The sequence below is a fragment of the Erpetoichthys calabaricus genome, chromosome 15 (assembly GCF_900747795.2).
Source record: "Erpetoichthys calabaricus chromosome 15, fErpCal1.3, whole genome shotgun sequence".
Lineage (NCBI taxonomy): Eukaryota > Metazoa > Chordata > Cladistia > Polypteriformes > Polypteridae > Erpetoichthys > Erpetoichthys calabaricus.
Window position 1 is genome coordinate 22,303,176 of NC_041408.2, and position 17,469 is coordinate 22,320,644.

The window sequence follows — 17,469 nt, forward strand, 5'->3', positions numbered from 1 at the left end:
AAACCCAAATTTCCCCCTGGCACAAATAAAGTTCTATCTATCTATTATATAGTGCCTTTCATGTCTATGGGTCTATGTACATTTTCTGCTAATGTTCAGAGTGGCTGTGGTTTTAAGACGAAAAAACATTATTTTTGAGCATTTTTACTTTTGTTCTATCCTCTTTATAAGGGAAAGGGGCTGCTGTTAATTAAACCTGTTATCCATGACTTGTGGGTGCTCTCATTCTGCCACAGCAGAGTTTTCCAAAACTGTTGGTTTTCTTTTTTCTAAGAACACTGTCAAAATGTTTTGTGGACCTGACAGACCAACATTACCGAGACCTTCACCTTTTTTATTTTCAGATATTGTATGATGGACATAGGTTGCAGGCCATGCATTTATTTGGCAGCTAATTAAGGGAAAAATAAATAATTAAGGGGCCCGAGTTTTAAATATTAAGTCCATCAAAATTAAGGCAAAAGACTTAATTATTAGCAAAACTGCTCTCTAAATTAAGAAAAGAGTTGGAATGATAATTTGCAGTCACAGAGGCACTCCAGGACCGGTGTTGGAGACCCCTGGCTTGGAAAATACATCTGGGGAAATAAAGCCGCAGCAGAGAGCGCCACCTATCGCAGCTGCACAAGCTTACACAAATTGACTTGGAGATAATGAATGAAACAACAGCGCAAGCCTGCGTGGTGGAGTCTGTCAAAATGTACTCTATGCAGTATATCAACTTCTTTACAGGAAATTAAAAAGCTTTACATAAACCTGTCTATTTAGCGTGGCAGGCGAAGTAACATCCAGTCTGCGCATTCATTTTTAAACACCATGGCCAGCGAGCTTTTTGTCCCACTCTGCGTCCCTTCGTCGCCGATCACTGTGTCTGGTGGGACATGTCGAAGCGAATGTGGGGCACTTGGTCTTGGAACTGTGTTTTTCTCTTCACTGTTTTGCTAATATTTGCAATGTCTAACTTAGCAAATTCCGGCAAGAGACTGGTTTCGATTGATTTTGAGATTTTTGGTCGAGTGCAGGGTACGTAGGCAAGGCTTCACTTATTGTTGCATTTCTAATTAAAAATAGTAACATCTTCTGTGCCAAAGCGAGCGCCGTTATTGTTATTGGTGTTGCAGATGTTCTAAAACAGTTAAGTGATTCTACTATAAAACCCTGCCAGTTCTTTTAAAGACAGAGTGTACTGAATTCTTGTGCAGTACGTGCATACTACCAGTCCTCAGTACTCCGTGATGATAACATAATATGAGAATTCTTAACGAAATATAAAGGGCGGGGTAGATAATGCTGTGCACTGGTTTAAGCCATGTGCAGAGTCGGCATCCTCTACTGTTGTTAACGTGTGCTTTGCCTTTCGTTAAAGAACCTACTGACATTCGGCGTATGGTCAATAACAACCCTTTGCAGCAGGGCGGCAGGGGTGGAGCCGACGTGTGACACTCACCATATAAGGAAGACGTGACGCTGGATGCGCGTGGACTCCGCCCTTTTACCTTTCTCGCTGGTTATGCTTTTACTTATTTATTCAATTCGTTAGGAATTATATTGCTTATTTAACTGTACAGCGTAAATCTCGTCACCTACTCTGTCATAATGCAGTGGTAGGTCTCATTATATGCGGAATCTAAAGTCAACCTACGATCTGTCCCACGTCAGTCAGCGAGCGTCTAATCTCATATGGTAACAATCGGGCAACCAATCCCGCCTCCCGAAATCCTATTACTGGCGAATGACTTGTGCCGTAGAAGTCAAATCAACTTCATAAAAACTTCTTTTGTTAAAGCTTGAAGTGAACTTTTTTTTTCTCTCATGACGACGGAGGTTGATTTTGCTTCTTTGTATTTTTTCCTGTGGGTGGTGTAGTGGTAGCGATGCCATTTTGCTATAAGAAGTCGGATTCGCATCCCGATTGCTCAAAGCGTGGAGTTTGCATGTTCTCCCTTTTTATGCATTTGTTTTCCTAGGGGTGCTCAATCCCCCCTCCGACACAGGTTAGATGACCAGGCATTGCTTAATTGGCTCCTGATGTGCTTTTGTGTGTGTCTACCCTGTGATGGACTGGCACGCTGTCTAGGTGTTGTTCCTGCCATGTCCTGAGGATTCCTGGTTCGGTGTCCAGCTTCCCACACTACCCTGCCCTGGATAAGCAGGTTTTGATAAATTGATGGATGGGCTTGCAATATGTCCGGTTTAGAAATGAGGATTCTTATTTTAAGAAGTGTTTTGCACTCATTGCTTTCTCAGTAAAGTAAGACAAGTAATCCAGGAAAGTTGACGTGTCTAAATTAAGTCTTATTCAAATGGATTCCTATATAAGCACAGTGGAGTGAAAAGAGCTTCAGCAGGAGTAATGAGAGCGACAATTGTTAATCCTGTTTGAAGGAATCACAAACTTAACAACAAGCTCTCTTTTATAAATGTTTGCAATTTTTCCAATGTAGAAATAGTCTCAGGATGTTTCCAGTTTTGTCCATAAAGTGGTGCTGTGGCCATTAAAAAATCACGTCAAGTTTATTGTACTGAATGCAGCTCAATGAATTTGTAGTTGTGGGTATTAGAACATTTGACAAAAATACAATACAGAATGGGACAAAAAGCTCGCTGGCCATGGTGTTTAAAAAATGAATGCACAGACTTCAGCTGCCAGGCTAAATAGACAGATTTATGTAAAGCTTTTTATTTCCTGTAAAGAAGTTGATATACTGCATAGAGTACATGTTGACAGACTCCACCTCGCAGGCTTGCTCTGTTTTTTATTCATTATTTCACTTACTTCATTGTGTGTTCTTTGACCAGAGGCTGTTGGAGAATTTTCTGTTGTGACCAAATTAATAATGTTAATAACTGCTTTCTTATCTGAGAAACTGTCCTGGTGATAAGTTATTAAGCTATTTGTCCGTCATTACTTAGATGAACGAATAACAGTCAGTTTTTGCCCAGCTAAGATGCACAAAGTAACGTTTATGAGCATGACAATGAACTTCAGACAAAAATGTAATGTCATATTAATTGGTACAGTACTACAGCTTGTATATCACACAGGGTAACACCTAAATTTTTCTTTATCACTGTTATTAATGCAAACTTCAGTGCTTGCCATCCATTTGTATATGGCCAGATTTACATCATTTCATAAGTTAAGAGTAAATCTGCTGCCTTGAATTCATAAAAAAGTAAAATGTTTCACTAATACAGTATGTCTCATAATATAGGAGATTTAACTGAGCCTTTGAGTCAGGCTCCTAATTACTGTTGGACATTCTAAGTTTGAGTCTTAAACTGTTAAGCAGGTTATTGTTATGAAGAAACAAGATAAGAACAAAAGTGAATCAGTGATTGTTAGAGTAGATCTAATGGTAAAGAAAAAAACAACATGGTGCGCAGAATTTAATGTGACTCTTAGCAGCCGTACAACATTTGGATTATGTACTTTTACTTTTGTAACGTTTTCTGTGCCTAGCAGTTCTAACCAGGTATAATAGGTTACAAACTCATATGTAGGATTCTTCTATTGCCCAAATCTGATATCTTGAACTAATTGGTACTCACTGTTAGTTTTAAACAGAATTTTACTGTATATATCTGACATTTTCTTAAGTCACAGAGAGTCCTTTCTCTCTATTATAAAAGAAAATCTTGAGACGAGACTATTGGCAAGAGATTTTTTTCAAGTCCCACCCTCCCCTCCACCATTTCCGGTTAACGGCCCACGCACACGGTCCTCTCACCTCTCATTCATGTGAATGCTTTTGTCAGACACAGTTCCTGTGCTGTCAGCTCTTATAAATTTGTACGTTTTCCTCACTTTAAGTTCCCAATAAAAAAAGACTTATGTCCAAATCTTATTGATGAATTTCATCCTGAAAGGTTATCCACAGAAGAAATGAGTACACGGGCAATCCTAGCACCGAGAAACGATGAAGTCAAACGAATTTACGTGAAAATTGTCGATCGGTTACATGGCAATAACATGTAAAATTTTAACAGGTGACAACAGGTGATAACATTAGACACCGAAGGAGATCTTGATATGCCATTCGTATTAAAACGTTTACAGTTTCTTGTTACAATAGGTTTTGCTATGACAATTAACATCACAGGGACAAACATTCAAAAAATTCTGTAGATTTATTAGAGAGAAAGAAACGATATTCACTCACGGCAGTTATATGTTGTATTGTCATGATGTAAGTCCAAACATGGAATCAAAATTCTTCAATTCCACCAGAGGGGGTAAACGTTGAACGTTATTGTCTGTTTTTTTACCTGCATTTTTTATTACTCTTTAATTTAATATTTTTTTGCTGCTGGAGTATGTGAATTTCCCCCTGGGATTAATAAAGTATCTATCTATCTATCTATCTATCTATCTATCTATCTATCTATCTATCTATCTATCTATCTATCTATCTATCTATCTATCTATCTATCTATCTATCTATCTATCTATCTATCTATCTATCTATCTATCTATCATATAGTGCCTTGCAGATCTATCTATCTATCTATCTATCTATCTATCTATCTATCTATCTATCTATCTATCTATCTATCTATCTATCTATCTATCTAAAATTCAATGCGATATTGAAGAAAAGTTAATTCAAAAAAATTGTTTTTACTGAAGATTTACAGTAAAAGTGTAAGTTTAAAAAGTATTTGCGTGTTAATTTCAAAGCCAAACAGAACGAAAATGTATAACGCAACGAATACCTCTAACGCAACATAAAACATAATTTTCTTTCAATCTATTACGTTTTACTATTTTTTACTATGGTTAACTACTAGCCGTAATGTAAAATAGTTAGTTCTATTATGCATATGTAACAATTCCCATTAACATAACAATCTGTTTAAATTGTGCATCCGCTGCCCCATGCGCGAACAGGAGTTCCGTGAAATGACTAACGCGAGCAGGGGGCCGAGCCCCCTAGTTTAATTAAAAGAAAGGACATAAATCAGTTTACTTTCTTGCCTTATACAGTATATTCATTGTTCAACGCACCTCATTTTGTTCACCTAATGCATATACAGTATAACTCAATCTAAAACCAGCTATGACAGATGTAACTCCTTGTGTGTACTTCACTGCTTTATTGTGTGCATACGTCATATTTTAGAGTGATAAAAACACGAAGAGCAAGTAAACGTGAATTGCCTGTAAATTGATGCTCTAAATAGTTATTTAATGTTCCTATTTATTACCAGTTCCTGATATATTTTTCTGTATTTTTTTTGAACAGGTGTCTGCTTTAGAATGGTAAGAAAATACAACTGAGGAATGGAGTGTTTGTAAAAATGTTTTGTTTTAAAGTAATGTTTCCTTTGAGTATTGCTCTGCACTTTTTTTTTTTTAACAACTGAAGGATTATTGTATATGTTGCTTTCTTTAAGGCACATGTAAAACAATTAATGCAGTCAACAACATTTTTGCATTAAACTATAATATATCATGGACCTATGATTTATGTTTTACTGACAATTGTTTTTCTTGCTGGTCTGGCACAGTTAACAGTAATAATAATAATCAATTTTAAATGTGCATTTAACTTGCATGCTGTAGTTTAGCAAATCTGGCACATGCTATCTGCCTAAAATATGCTTCCCCACAGCAAAATATTTTACTTTATAACATTGTTTACATTAGTGGCTTTTAAATTTTTTTTCCTGTCAATATAAACTCCTCATGACCACTTACAGCATGGTATACTCTCCGAGGCGGGGGCAGATAGTTAGTAAAATCAAAGTGTATTTATTTATTTTAAATGCATATATAAGGGTACTTTCAAAAATAAGTTGTCCCATGAAAGTAAAGCTCACAAAAAGCTAAGAAAAATTGGAGGTCCCAAGTGAGAAAGCCCCATTTAAATAAGGACTGAAGTCCGTATTCACACCACGGTTGTTGTCTTGGTGTCCTTTACGTATTCCTTTGATGTGATCCAAAGGTCCCCCCCTTTACTTTAGGGTCCTAACAGACCGCTCTTGGTGTAGCACAGATCTTTTTAAAGAGGAATGGAGCTTGATCTGTCTCGAGGTTACTGGTCATCATCTAGGTCGGCACCTTTGCTGTTGGAATTGAAGCAGACAGACACTCTGGAATTTTCTGAAACCTTTGCTTGTGCTATTTGGTCATCCCTGTTGGTCTTAGTCACATAGTCATGCTCGTGATATCCACAAATCGTATCTATGCACATTTTGAAGTAATCGTTACGGTGATCCATAGTAAACCTATTTACACACAAGAAAATGCCCCAGTGTGAGAGCATGCCAGCCTTACTCTAGCACCGTAACTGCTATTTCAAAGAGGACCTGCATCAAGTTTTTCTGAAAATTGAACATGAGAAGTGTTTTTTGTAAATAACCTGTCCTAAGTCGCATTGTAATGCTTGGATGGCACTATTAGACTTGCTGTAATTTGGGTTGCTTTCGCCATGAGTTTTCTCTTTGGGGTCCAGAGATGTATTGTTGGTTGTTAACTATAAATTGACCTATAAATGGGTGAGGTTCTCCTGCATTAGATCAGTTATGTGTCCAGAGGGTTCCCATCTTGTGATTTACTTTGTTCACACATACTACATGCGCTTGTACCCTCAAGTGAAATCTGTGGTGTTTATTAAATCATTGCTATTATTCAATTTACGGGCTGAACAGATTTCTTTAAGGGCGACAGAGTGACAGTCTCCATGTCACACGTATTATTGATAAACACATCAAACTCTTTATTGCACTCCAGCTGATACTTTGCATTTGAATACTTAATGGCTAAACTTTGTCCACTTGAGGTTTCCAAACCTCCTGTATGCATTTGTGATTGTCACTCAAATCTTCCGTTACATTTGTCGTGTGTCAGGGGTTTCCAAGGTCACTTTAGTCAGAACAATGTTTTAATGAACCTTTGTTACATATTGTGTGCATGGTTGTGGTTGTGTTTGTGTGGTTTTTTTTTTTTTTTACTGCACTTTTAGTTATAAAGCAAATATATTTTCTTTGTTGTTATGTTGCAGTACACAGAAGATGAAGGCCGGAAACTTGGAGTATCTGGATGGGTGAAAAATACTAGGCAGGGCACTGTAACTGGTCAAGTGCAAGGTCCAGAAGAAAAAGTATATGCCATGTAAGTAAGTGACTGCAACTGTAATTACACGACAAGATGGTGGTGAATTGCTTACTGAAAAGAAGAAGTCAAAGTGAGGTGGAGTGGTGAATTTCCCATCTAATACAAAGGAAAGGAGGGAGGGAAAATGAGGGAAAAATTATACTTCTCACAAAAAAGAACAAAGTCCTAAGTTACTGTGAATGTGTGCCAGAAGGGTAATATGTGTTTTCCTTTAAAAGTGAAGTTTCTAAAGCTAAAACTAAGCAGAGCACATACTTTTTTTTTTTTTTTAGATATTCTACAGTTGTCATTCTATTATTTTCACATAAAAGTGTACAATTAAACACAAAATCTATCTTCTCAATATATACTGTGAGTTAGTTTCAGCATTATTATTTCTATTGGCAGTCTTGAAGTAAGAGAAACATCATCATTTGAGTTTCCACTTGGGTGTCATCTCAATGTATGAGAAGATTAATTTCGTGAATAGAATTTATTCAAGGTTCAAGGTTGCTTTATTTAGTCATGTTGACACAAGAAAACACAAACCTTGCCTTCTCAGTTGCATCTAATAACAAGACAGAAAGAAATGAAACAAAACAAACAGAGACAAGACAGGTTAAGGCAGTGGTTCTCAAAGTGTGGGGCGGGCCCCCCTAGGGGGGGCATGAAGTAACAAAAAGGGGGGCGCAAAGATGTGAAAAAAAGAAAACAAGAATCGAAAATATGAAAAATACATCTATTGAAACCAAAACAAATTAACTTAAACTACATTCTGATACTAGAAAAATAAATAGAGTTAGATAAATGTCGATAAAAGTTAAGTAGGTATAATAAAATATGCATCTATGATATATCATTAATTAAAAAAGAACAAATTGGTATTAGTGGGCTCCTTTCAAAAAAACGTTAGGGGAGCGTGATTAAAACTTATGAAAACTTGTGTCGCAAATACTTAAAGGTTGAGAAACGCTGGGTTAAGGTAAGGCAGTTTGATAATACATGTTTATACAAAAATTGTTACAGGATACATATCTAACCATAATCATTTTCTCCGATATTCCTTATCGGAGGAAGTCGTATAGCACTAGGAAGAACGGAATTTCTGGAGCGATTTGTGTGAGTTTTATTCAGTATAAAACATACAGGTTCCAAATTGTGTGACTGGTCTGTTTGTATAATTGCTGGCCCCACTATATTTTAAGACATGTATCCAGTTATTATTTAAACTACCTCATATTTAAAATGTAATTTTTCATGAGGTATGTTGTTTAGTGTTCCTTGTTACACTTTGAATCATTTATGTAGGGTATCACACTGTGTTGTAAAATGTTGTAATTATATATCTCTCTATTATATTAAAAAATCCTGCAACAAGACAAGACTTTTTTGGAAGATTTTTTCAAGTCCCGCGAGAGGAGAGTTTGGCTATGGGATTTTTTTCAAATCACACCCTCCACTCAACCATATTCAACCACACACACGGTAATCTCACCTCTCGTTTGTTTGAATGCTTTTGACAGACACAGTTTCCGCTCTCTCATCTCTTATAAATTGTAGTGTTTTTCTCAATTTAACTTCCCAATTAAAGAAGACATATTATGTCCAAAACCTATTGAAGAATTTTATCCCAAAGGGTTATCAACAGAAAAAATGAGTACACAGGCAATCCTAGCACTGAGAACCAATGAAGTCAAACGAATTAACGGCAAAAATGTCGATCGGTTACATGGAAAATTAGTTAAATGCGTATCAATTGACTATGCTGAAACAGTTGGTGGTGATTGTGCGGAAGATGAAAACATCAACTTACAATATCCCGAAGAATATCTACAACCGTTAACATCATCCAGTCTTCCACTGCCTGGATTACTGTAGTAAGAAGGATGTATCCATGAAAGGTAATGTAGTACATCTTTCGCAGATTACATTACACAACAAAGGATATCGTGATATGCCATTCCTATTAAAATGTTATCAGTTTACCGTTAGGATAGCTTTTGCAAAGACAATTGACAAATCTCAGAGCCAAACATTAGAAAAAGGCATTTTATTTAATAAAGAGAAAGTATCGTAATTCAATCACGGGCATATTATACGTTGCATTGTCATGATGAAAGTCCAAACACAGAATCAAAATTCAATGCAATATTGATGAAACTTTAATTCAAAAAATTGTTTTTACTGGTTTTACAGTAAAAGTATAAGTTTAAAAAGTATTTGCATGTTAATTTCAAAGTCAAAATGAACGAAAACGTATTACACAACGAAAAACTCTAACACAACATGAAACAATTTACTTTCAAATTATTACGTTTTATTCTTTTTCAATGTGGTTAATTACTTGCTGTAATGTAAAATAGTTCTATTATGCATATATAACAATTCCCACGAAAATAACAATCTGTTTAAATTGTACATCCGCATCCCCATACGCGAGTGGCAGAATCAGGATGCCAGAAATTATGTTTCCTATGCGAGTTCCCAAATATTAAGGCATATCACAATACCAAAGTGTTAAAATATTCAGTCTTTAGCTCTTACTGTTTTTGCTTTTTACTGTTCATGGTTAAAAGATGTATATTGTATTAAAATGTAACTGTTATCAGAATCATTGAGTATTAGGAAGAATCTGTCAACAAATTACTCAACATAAGATCAAGAAGTGGTAAAATAACACTAAGGCTTGAATTTCCTTTGTGATAGAGGGGACATTTTCCCCCAGTGTATCAACAGATGGGATGATTTTATAGTCCTTGGGGGTGATTTCATTGTAGGGTTTCTAGAGAATGATATAATCATTGTAAAAGCCATTCTTTGTAATTTAATTTTAACATTATATTCCTGTAAGTATTTGCATAGTTACGAGAAAATGCTTGATTTCACATAGCAATATAGAATATATATCTAAACAGATAATAAAAGGTCTTGCCTTATCCTCTGTAAGCTAACATGTAAATGGAACATTACTGTCACCAGAACATTAGAACAGTTTTTATGAAGAAATGTGAGGAATTATATTATTAGCAGATTACCATTTATTGCTTATTATTGCAAGACGGAGTTCTTCCTCCTAACCTTTTTTTACCGAGTGTAAGGGTAAGCTTTTGATAGGTGATGATGGATGGTGAATATGTTTGTGTGTTAAATTCATTAGTAACAATGGATCTATAGTAGTTAAAGGGGGTAATTTGAGATGATAAGATGCCTTAGATTAGAATGCAATGAATGAAAAGTCTCAGTTTGCAAATAATGAAAGAAACGGTGCTGTGGCAAGTTATAGTTCTTCCAAAACAAGTGCTGTGAAAGTGTGTTTCATATAAAAGTTAGAAATTGTTTTAACCAAAAAAGAACCTGAAGGCTGGATATTATACAAGGAAACAAAACAATCAATCAGCACTAGTGACACAGATCCAGATTGGTGTCTCTACTTGTCCCAGATTGTCAATGAATTTTGAACAAGAACTAAAACCATGTATAGGGAGTAGAGACCATAATGCCTGAAAAGAGGAAGAGATTGTGGATTTCTTGCTGTCGCCATCCTAAAGTGGATAAATAGGTTTAAAAATGATTGGATGTTTGTTTATCAAATTAAAACACAAAACTACAAACTTTATTGTAATTATGCTTTGTCTGTTTGAAAATAAAATAAAAATGATTTGTATTTATGAACCCTGGCTCGTGTAAATTGTTGTTTTCAGTGTTTGTATTTTGTTTAGTATATGTTGAATTTTTTTTTGTTTGCATATTATGTTTATGTATTTAGTTATGTGCCCTGTCCCATTAAACTTGAGTTTTGGGGGCATGTTCACCTTCATGCACAGCTGAAGGACCGTCCTCGGCTTATAAAAGCCCAGATGGGAGATTAGGTCCTTCAGATTGGCATTGATTTTTTTTGGAGAGTTTAATTGTAAGTAGTTTTTTGTGGATTTTTGACTTTTTCTTGCTCAGTTTTTTGATTTGTGATTCTGGATTGAGAATCTGACTTTGTTTCTGGATTACATTTTTAGTAGTTATTTATTGATTCTTTTTTGATATTTTTGTATGTATTCATTCTTAATAATGAATCTTCATTATTTTTGCTAAAAGCCAGAGTTTTTACACTGTTTCCCTGCCTCTTAATTAATCCGTAGATTTTTCCAAAAATAAAGGAGTGTTTTGTTTCTTGGCTTTCCCCTTTTATGCTTGTGTAGGCCGAAGCCTATTTTAGAGATTTTGGATGCTTGCCCTCACGTTTAGGTATTTTTGGGCAGGTTTCATGACAATTTCCTTTAGTATTTACATTTTAATAGGAATTTTCACAGAGAATTAGCAATGTTTATAGTATGTCTGACCTGCAAAACTGAAATGCAAATTGTGATTTAAAAAATAGGTTTTTAGTCTGGAATTGGTTCATCTGATTTGGATGGTTTCAGTAGACGTTTTCTTATATTTCGTTGTTTCATTTTCAGAAAACTCCTAACAAAAGACTTTGTTCTGTTTCCGTTGATTTTTTTAACCTGGTTTTTTAAGGTTATTTAACCTTTTTAAGGGTTATATAACCTTACTTTATCATCTCATTACTTCATTATTTAGTGAAATCAAGATGGAATGGGGGTGAACCCCTTTTACTAATTCCGTCTTTGCCTGCTGCTTCTTGCTCTGCTTGAAGAATTAGACAAGGTCTTTACTGCCTTTTAGTTTCCAAAATCCCCATTTTTGTCTAACACACAGACGGTGCCAAGGATGCATTTTCCAACAGAGTTAAACTGTACAGTAGGAGGTATTCTTTGAAGAGTTTCAGGGCTCTGTGCTTTGGCCAGTGATGTAAAATCTGAAAAGGCCATCTTTTAGAAAATGACTGCACTGTGAGTCTCATGCAGCGCACACTGAAAAGAAGTCCATTTTACTTGGGACGACTGACTTCCTCTGAATCTTAGAGAACGTCTTTAAGGCAGACATTTAAATGGATGAGGTAGTAAATGATGCTTTTTGAAAAAAATGGGAAGAAATTTTGAAAGTCTGCTACTTGAGTTAAAATGATATTTGCATTATGTTAAGTGCAATTTTACTTCCTTGTTTTTTTAGTGTGTAATCAAAGAAAAGCTAGCAAATGAAAGCATGTTATTTGTTTGAGCTCAAGAGAATATAATTATCACTTTCAATTTTTGTATTTTCAAAGACAAGCTTTCACTTCATATCAAATAGTGAATTCAGTCTATTTTCGTGCAATCTAAATATTGTAATTGCCGTGTTTTCCACTTAAAATTAATAACAACACAAATGTTTGAGATCTAGATCATGCTTAGATCATATCAGAGGATTATTATTAACATTATAACAGTATTCAAAGTTATTGTCTGTTTTTACCTTCATTTTTATTACTCTTTAATATTGTTTTTTTTTTTTGTATCAGTATGCTGCTGCTGGAGTATGTGAATTTCCCCTTGGGATTAATAAAGTTATCTATCTATCTATCTATCTATCTATCTATCTATCTATCTGTCTATCTGTCTATCTGTCTATCTGTCTGTCTGTCTGTCTGTCTGTCTGTCTGTCTGTCTGTCTGTCTTTGGTTGTACAGTATGCTTTTAATCGTCTTGCTTGTTGATGAATGTTCTGCAATGCCCAAGTTTTCCTTTCCATGCTGCATCCTTTTTGCCTTCTGTACAAAGTCTTTCAAATCATGACACACATAATCATTTTCATAGCATTATGCTAGCACCTCAGTGCTTCATGTTAGAGGTAGCATTCCCATGGTTCAAAGCATTTAGAATGGAAACTAAATAGGTTGATTTTAATGTCTCCAGATAATAAAATTTACTTCTATGGGGCTTCCAAGGTCTTCACCATGCCATCTGACAAATGACAGTGAATGTTTCATGTAAACTTTTTTTCAACAGTGTTGTCCATAATGTGAAGCAGCCAGGCATTTATTATTGTTTGCTTCTAGCCATGGATTAACCAGTGAGCAAAATAAGTACCATATATACTAGTGGATAAGTGAACCCAGCCACAGGGGATGCACAAACCAGTGTAGTTCTACGTGCCAGTCCCAAGCCCGGATAAATGGGGACGGGTTACGTCAGGAAGGGCATCTGGTGTAAAATTTTGCCAAATCAATATGCAGACAATACAAATTTCCATACCGGATCAGTCGAAGCCCGGGTTAACAATGACCGCCATCAGTACTGTTAGCCAACAGGGTTCTGGCGGAAATTGGACTACTGTTGGCCGAAGGAGAAGAAGAGGGGGGGAGACATGTCCGGAGGCAGGAGGAGAGGAGGAAAGTAAAGAGAGTGGAACTGAGGGTAGGAACTTTGAATGTTGGCAGTATGACTGGTAAGGGGATGCTAAGGATAGAGCTGCCAGGGAAGAGGAAAAGAGGAAGGCCTAAGAGGAGGTTTATGGATGTGGTGAGAGAGGACATGCAGGTGATGGGGGTAACAGAACAAGATGGAGAGGACAGAAAGATATGGAAGAAGATGATCTGCTGTGGCAACCCCTAACGGGAGCAGCCGAAAGAAGAAGAAGAAGATACAAGTGGATGAGTTCTCCCACGGATAAGTCGGGACTTGCTTTTACAGTATAATTTCTGGTATTTTATAATTTTATAACGTGGGTCGTTTAAGTCAAATCTTAGCTCACACTATTGGTACAACAGATTGTGATATGCTAATATCCACCTGAGAGAGTAACCACGGAGCACACGGCCTTTGTTTTCTATGTGGGTGCGGCAATGCGCTGTGTCAGCGTGTGCTCCTAACCTCTCTGTCTCTCTGTTGTGCCTACATGACCACACAGTAATACTTGTGGCATAGCTACAATGGGGCAAGGGGTGCAATGCACCCGGGCCCCGGGCCTCGGGAGGGCCCATCAGGCCTCTTTTTTTTTTTTTTTTTTTTTGCGAGCGCACGAAGCGCGCAGGTTTGGGGGCCCATTCAATGATGATTGCACCCGGGCTCCTGTGAACCTTGCTACGCCGTTGGGTAATACTCGAACTATTGCAAAGCGACGTTTGCACTGATTTGTGTTTTTTGTATCTCACACCCTCATACACCTTTATCATAAGAGCATCCTTTATCTACGATGGAGCGTTCAATCAGAAGAAAATATGAAGCTGGTTTTAAATTAAACGGTGTTGAAGTAGCAAAAAAAATTGGTAGCTGCGCTGCTGCAACAAAATTTGATGTGTCTGAGAAACTGATGCGAGATTGGAGGAGGCAAGAAAATGTAAAAAAAAAAAAATTAAGTGTCACATTTTTGAATGGGCATATAAGTCGGGGTCTGATTTTATGATCAATTTTTCGTGTTTCAAGACCTGACTTATACGTGAGTATAAATGGTATGTACTTTGGGCACCAAGAGAAGGTGTCACCACAGAGTTTTGTTCCCCTAGCTATCTTGCCCTTAACTCATTCAATGCAATATTCAGTTTTAAGCAAAATATTTTTGTAACTGTCCTTTTTTTTCTACATTATTAAGAAATGCAGTTTTCTGTGGCATGGTGAGTGACTAAAGATTAAAGATTAGTTTGGTTTGAAGGTGTCATCAGCTATGACGTTTGTTTCCATTTTATGGTATGAACGTTTCACTGTCGTTGGTGGTGAACATGCCTGGCGCGGGTCTGCACCATTGCAGTTGATTTGTGTAATGGACCCTGTCACACATGTGCGATTGGGATGCAGCTACAGGGCCTGAATAATAGTAGTACCACACAAGACCAGGGGGTGGCGAGCTGCACCTACTCTCTCTCTCAATCCTCTGCAGACCATCCACGGGAAATCCCACTAGTTTCCCGACACCATTGATGACGTCACTTCCGGGTCTGGTGCTAATGAGGATGCTACTTCCGGTCCTGGTGACATCACTTCCTGTTCCAGTCCTGATGATGTCACTTCCTGTACTGGCCTTTAAAGATGCTGTGTTCTCACTATTAAATCAGTTCTGTTTTGGATGTTGTACCATTCACAACTCATGAAAATTACCCATTTTGCAGCCAGGGATATTATACGAGTGGCTGCCCCACACCTTTGATGTTTCCTGTGTCTTATTTTGACAGCCGTAAGCTCCTTTTTTTATTATTACTTTTACTGATTTTTCACATAAATGAGGTACATTTTAATCCCTTGAGTTGTAATGTCTTGGCAGTTAAACAATTGAAGGTCCGAGGGAATGGCATTGTTGGGCTGTGCTTAGGGCATCAATTGGCTTAAGCTGGCCCTGTATGCGGCAACAAAACCCATGTCAGCCATGGAAGGTACAGTCATGTAAGTAAGCAAAGAACATACTGTATTTCATTGGCATAAACCCTCACTAAGTCATGAAATTAGACAAATCTAATTTTAGGAAACAGACAACTTATAACAAAGATTACTTGGCCATTAGTTATTCAACCAAAAATAGCCCCACATGCAGGAGCAGTGTGTGAGAAAGTATCCAGCAATAATTTGAATTATTTTCTTTATAAATTTCTCTCTCTGATGTCATTTTGGAGGAATTCTGGTGGACTGTGCTACTTAGAGTAGTGTTTCAGTTCTTTGCCATTTGAAGGCAGCTCTCTTAAGGTCTTGCCATGGCATTTCACTGTAGCTCAAGTCTAGACTTTGACTTAAGCTATTCGAAAACCTTCAGTATTTTCTTTTCAGCTGTTCTGTTGTCAGTTTGGGGGTGTACTTAGGATCCTTGTCCTGTTTCAGTCGAGCTTTACCTGTCAGATAGCTGGTGTCACATTTTCCTTTAGAATACTCCGATATAAAGAAGAGTTTGTGCTAGATGGCCAACAAAGCCACTCTGCTCTCATCTGTTCTGATGACAGGATTCCACAAAGTCCTGATTTTCATTTAGTTGCAATTATTTGAACCTAAGCCATGCTGCCATGAATTCAATGTCTATTTGGAAGGAAGGAGCTTTATCTTCACTACCCTTCCATGAACGAATTCCTTGTTAGTTCAGTCTTTTTGTGACAGTCAAGTCATGAACTATAATGTTTACTATGGTGGCACCTGCCTGCAGATCAATGTGTTTAATTTTTCGTTTCATTGTCATCACTCAGAACGTCATTGATGTAAACCTTTGGATGAATTTGCTAGTGTAGTGGCTTTAAAATGGTTGCTGATGCTTTGAAGGAAGACAGACACACCAATATCCAGATTCTGCCGTTTATTCTAAAAGACCAGCAGTAAGGGGCACAGTCGGCACACGCAGCGACAGGCGCTCTCTCAGTCTCCTGTAGCCAGCTACACAACTTCCTAATGAGGCTGGATCTCCGTCAAATTAAACATTTTTAAAATCCATTTCTGATGGCCAAAAGTGACGACAGAACCTCAAGATACATCAATACATCACATGACGTGATTTTCTATGCAGTTTGAGACCGATTATACTACAGTAATCCCTCGCTATATCGCGCTTTGCCTTTCGCGGCTTCACTCTATCGCGGATTTTATATGTAAGCATATTTAAATATATATCGCAGATTTTTTGCTGCTTCGCGGGTTTCTGCGGACAATGGGTCTTTTAATCTCTGGTACATGCTTCCTCAGTTGGTTTGCCCAGTTGATTTCATACAAGGGATGCTATTGGCAGATGGCTGAGAAGCTACCCAACAGGCCCAGTCTTAGGTATTATGGGGCCCTAGGCGAAAGGGGGGTCCAGGGGCCCCCCTGGAAGCTCTATGAAATGCGTGAAAATTAGACCAAGGAGTCGATCCGGGGCCCCCCGGACGCCGGGGCCCAAGGCGGTCGCCTACTTCGCCTATGCCTAAGGCCGGGCCTGTACCCAACTTACTTTTCTCTCTCTCTCTCTTGTGCTGACTTTCTCTGATCCTGACGTATGGGGATTGAGCAGGGGGGCTGTTCGCACACCTAGACGATACAGACGCTCGTCTAAAAATGCTGAAAGATTATCTTCACGTTGCTACCTTCTGTGCAGCTGCTTCGTGAAGCGACATGCTGCACGGTGCTTCGCATACTTAAAAGCTCAAAGGGCACGTATTGATTTTTGCTTGTTTGTTTTTCTCTCTCTCTCTCTCTCTCTCTGCTCCTGACGGAGGGGGTGTGAGCTGCCGCCTTCAACAGCTTTGTGCCGCGGTGCTTCGCATACTTAAAAGCCAAACAGCCCTATTGATTTGTTTGCTTTCCTCTGTCTTTCTGACATGCTCTGCTCCTGACTCGCACTCCTTTGAAGAGGAAGATATGTTTGCATTTTTTTAATTGTGAGACGGAACTGTCATCTCTGTCTTGTCACGGAGCACAGTTTAAACTTTTGAAAAAGAGACAAATGTTTGTTTGCAGTGTTTGAATAGCGTTCCTGTCTCTCTACAACCTCCTGTGTTTCTGCGCAAATCTGTGACCCAAGCATGACAATATAAAAATAACCATATAAACATA

The 17,469-nt window shown here is 37.6% G+C and overlaps 1 protein-coding gene across 1 annotated transcript in view; it reads left to right on the forward strand.

Annotated features, from left to right (window-relative positions):
• The first annotated feature begins 854 nt into the window (after nucleotides 1–854).
• The window catches only part of LOC114666087 (acylphosphatase-2-like), a 121,178-nt gene continuing 104,563 nt past the window's right edge, over nucleotides 855–17,469 (forward strand). Inside the window, exons 1-3 of the mRNA XM_028820824.2 lie at nucleotides 855–1,023; nucleotides 5,247–5,263; nucleotides 7,008–7,117. Of these exons, the coding sequence (XP_028676657.1) occupies nucleotides 882–1,023; nucleotides 5,247–5,263; nucleotides 7,008–7,117 (269 nt within the window). The 5' untranslated portion in view covers nucleotides 855–881. The remainder of the gene's footprint in view (nucleotides 1,024–5,246; nucleotides 5,264–7,007; nucleotides 7,118–17,469) is intronic.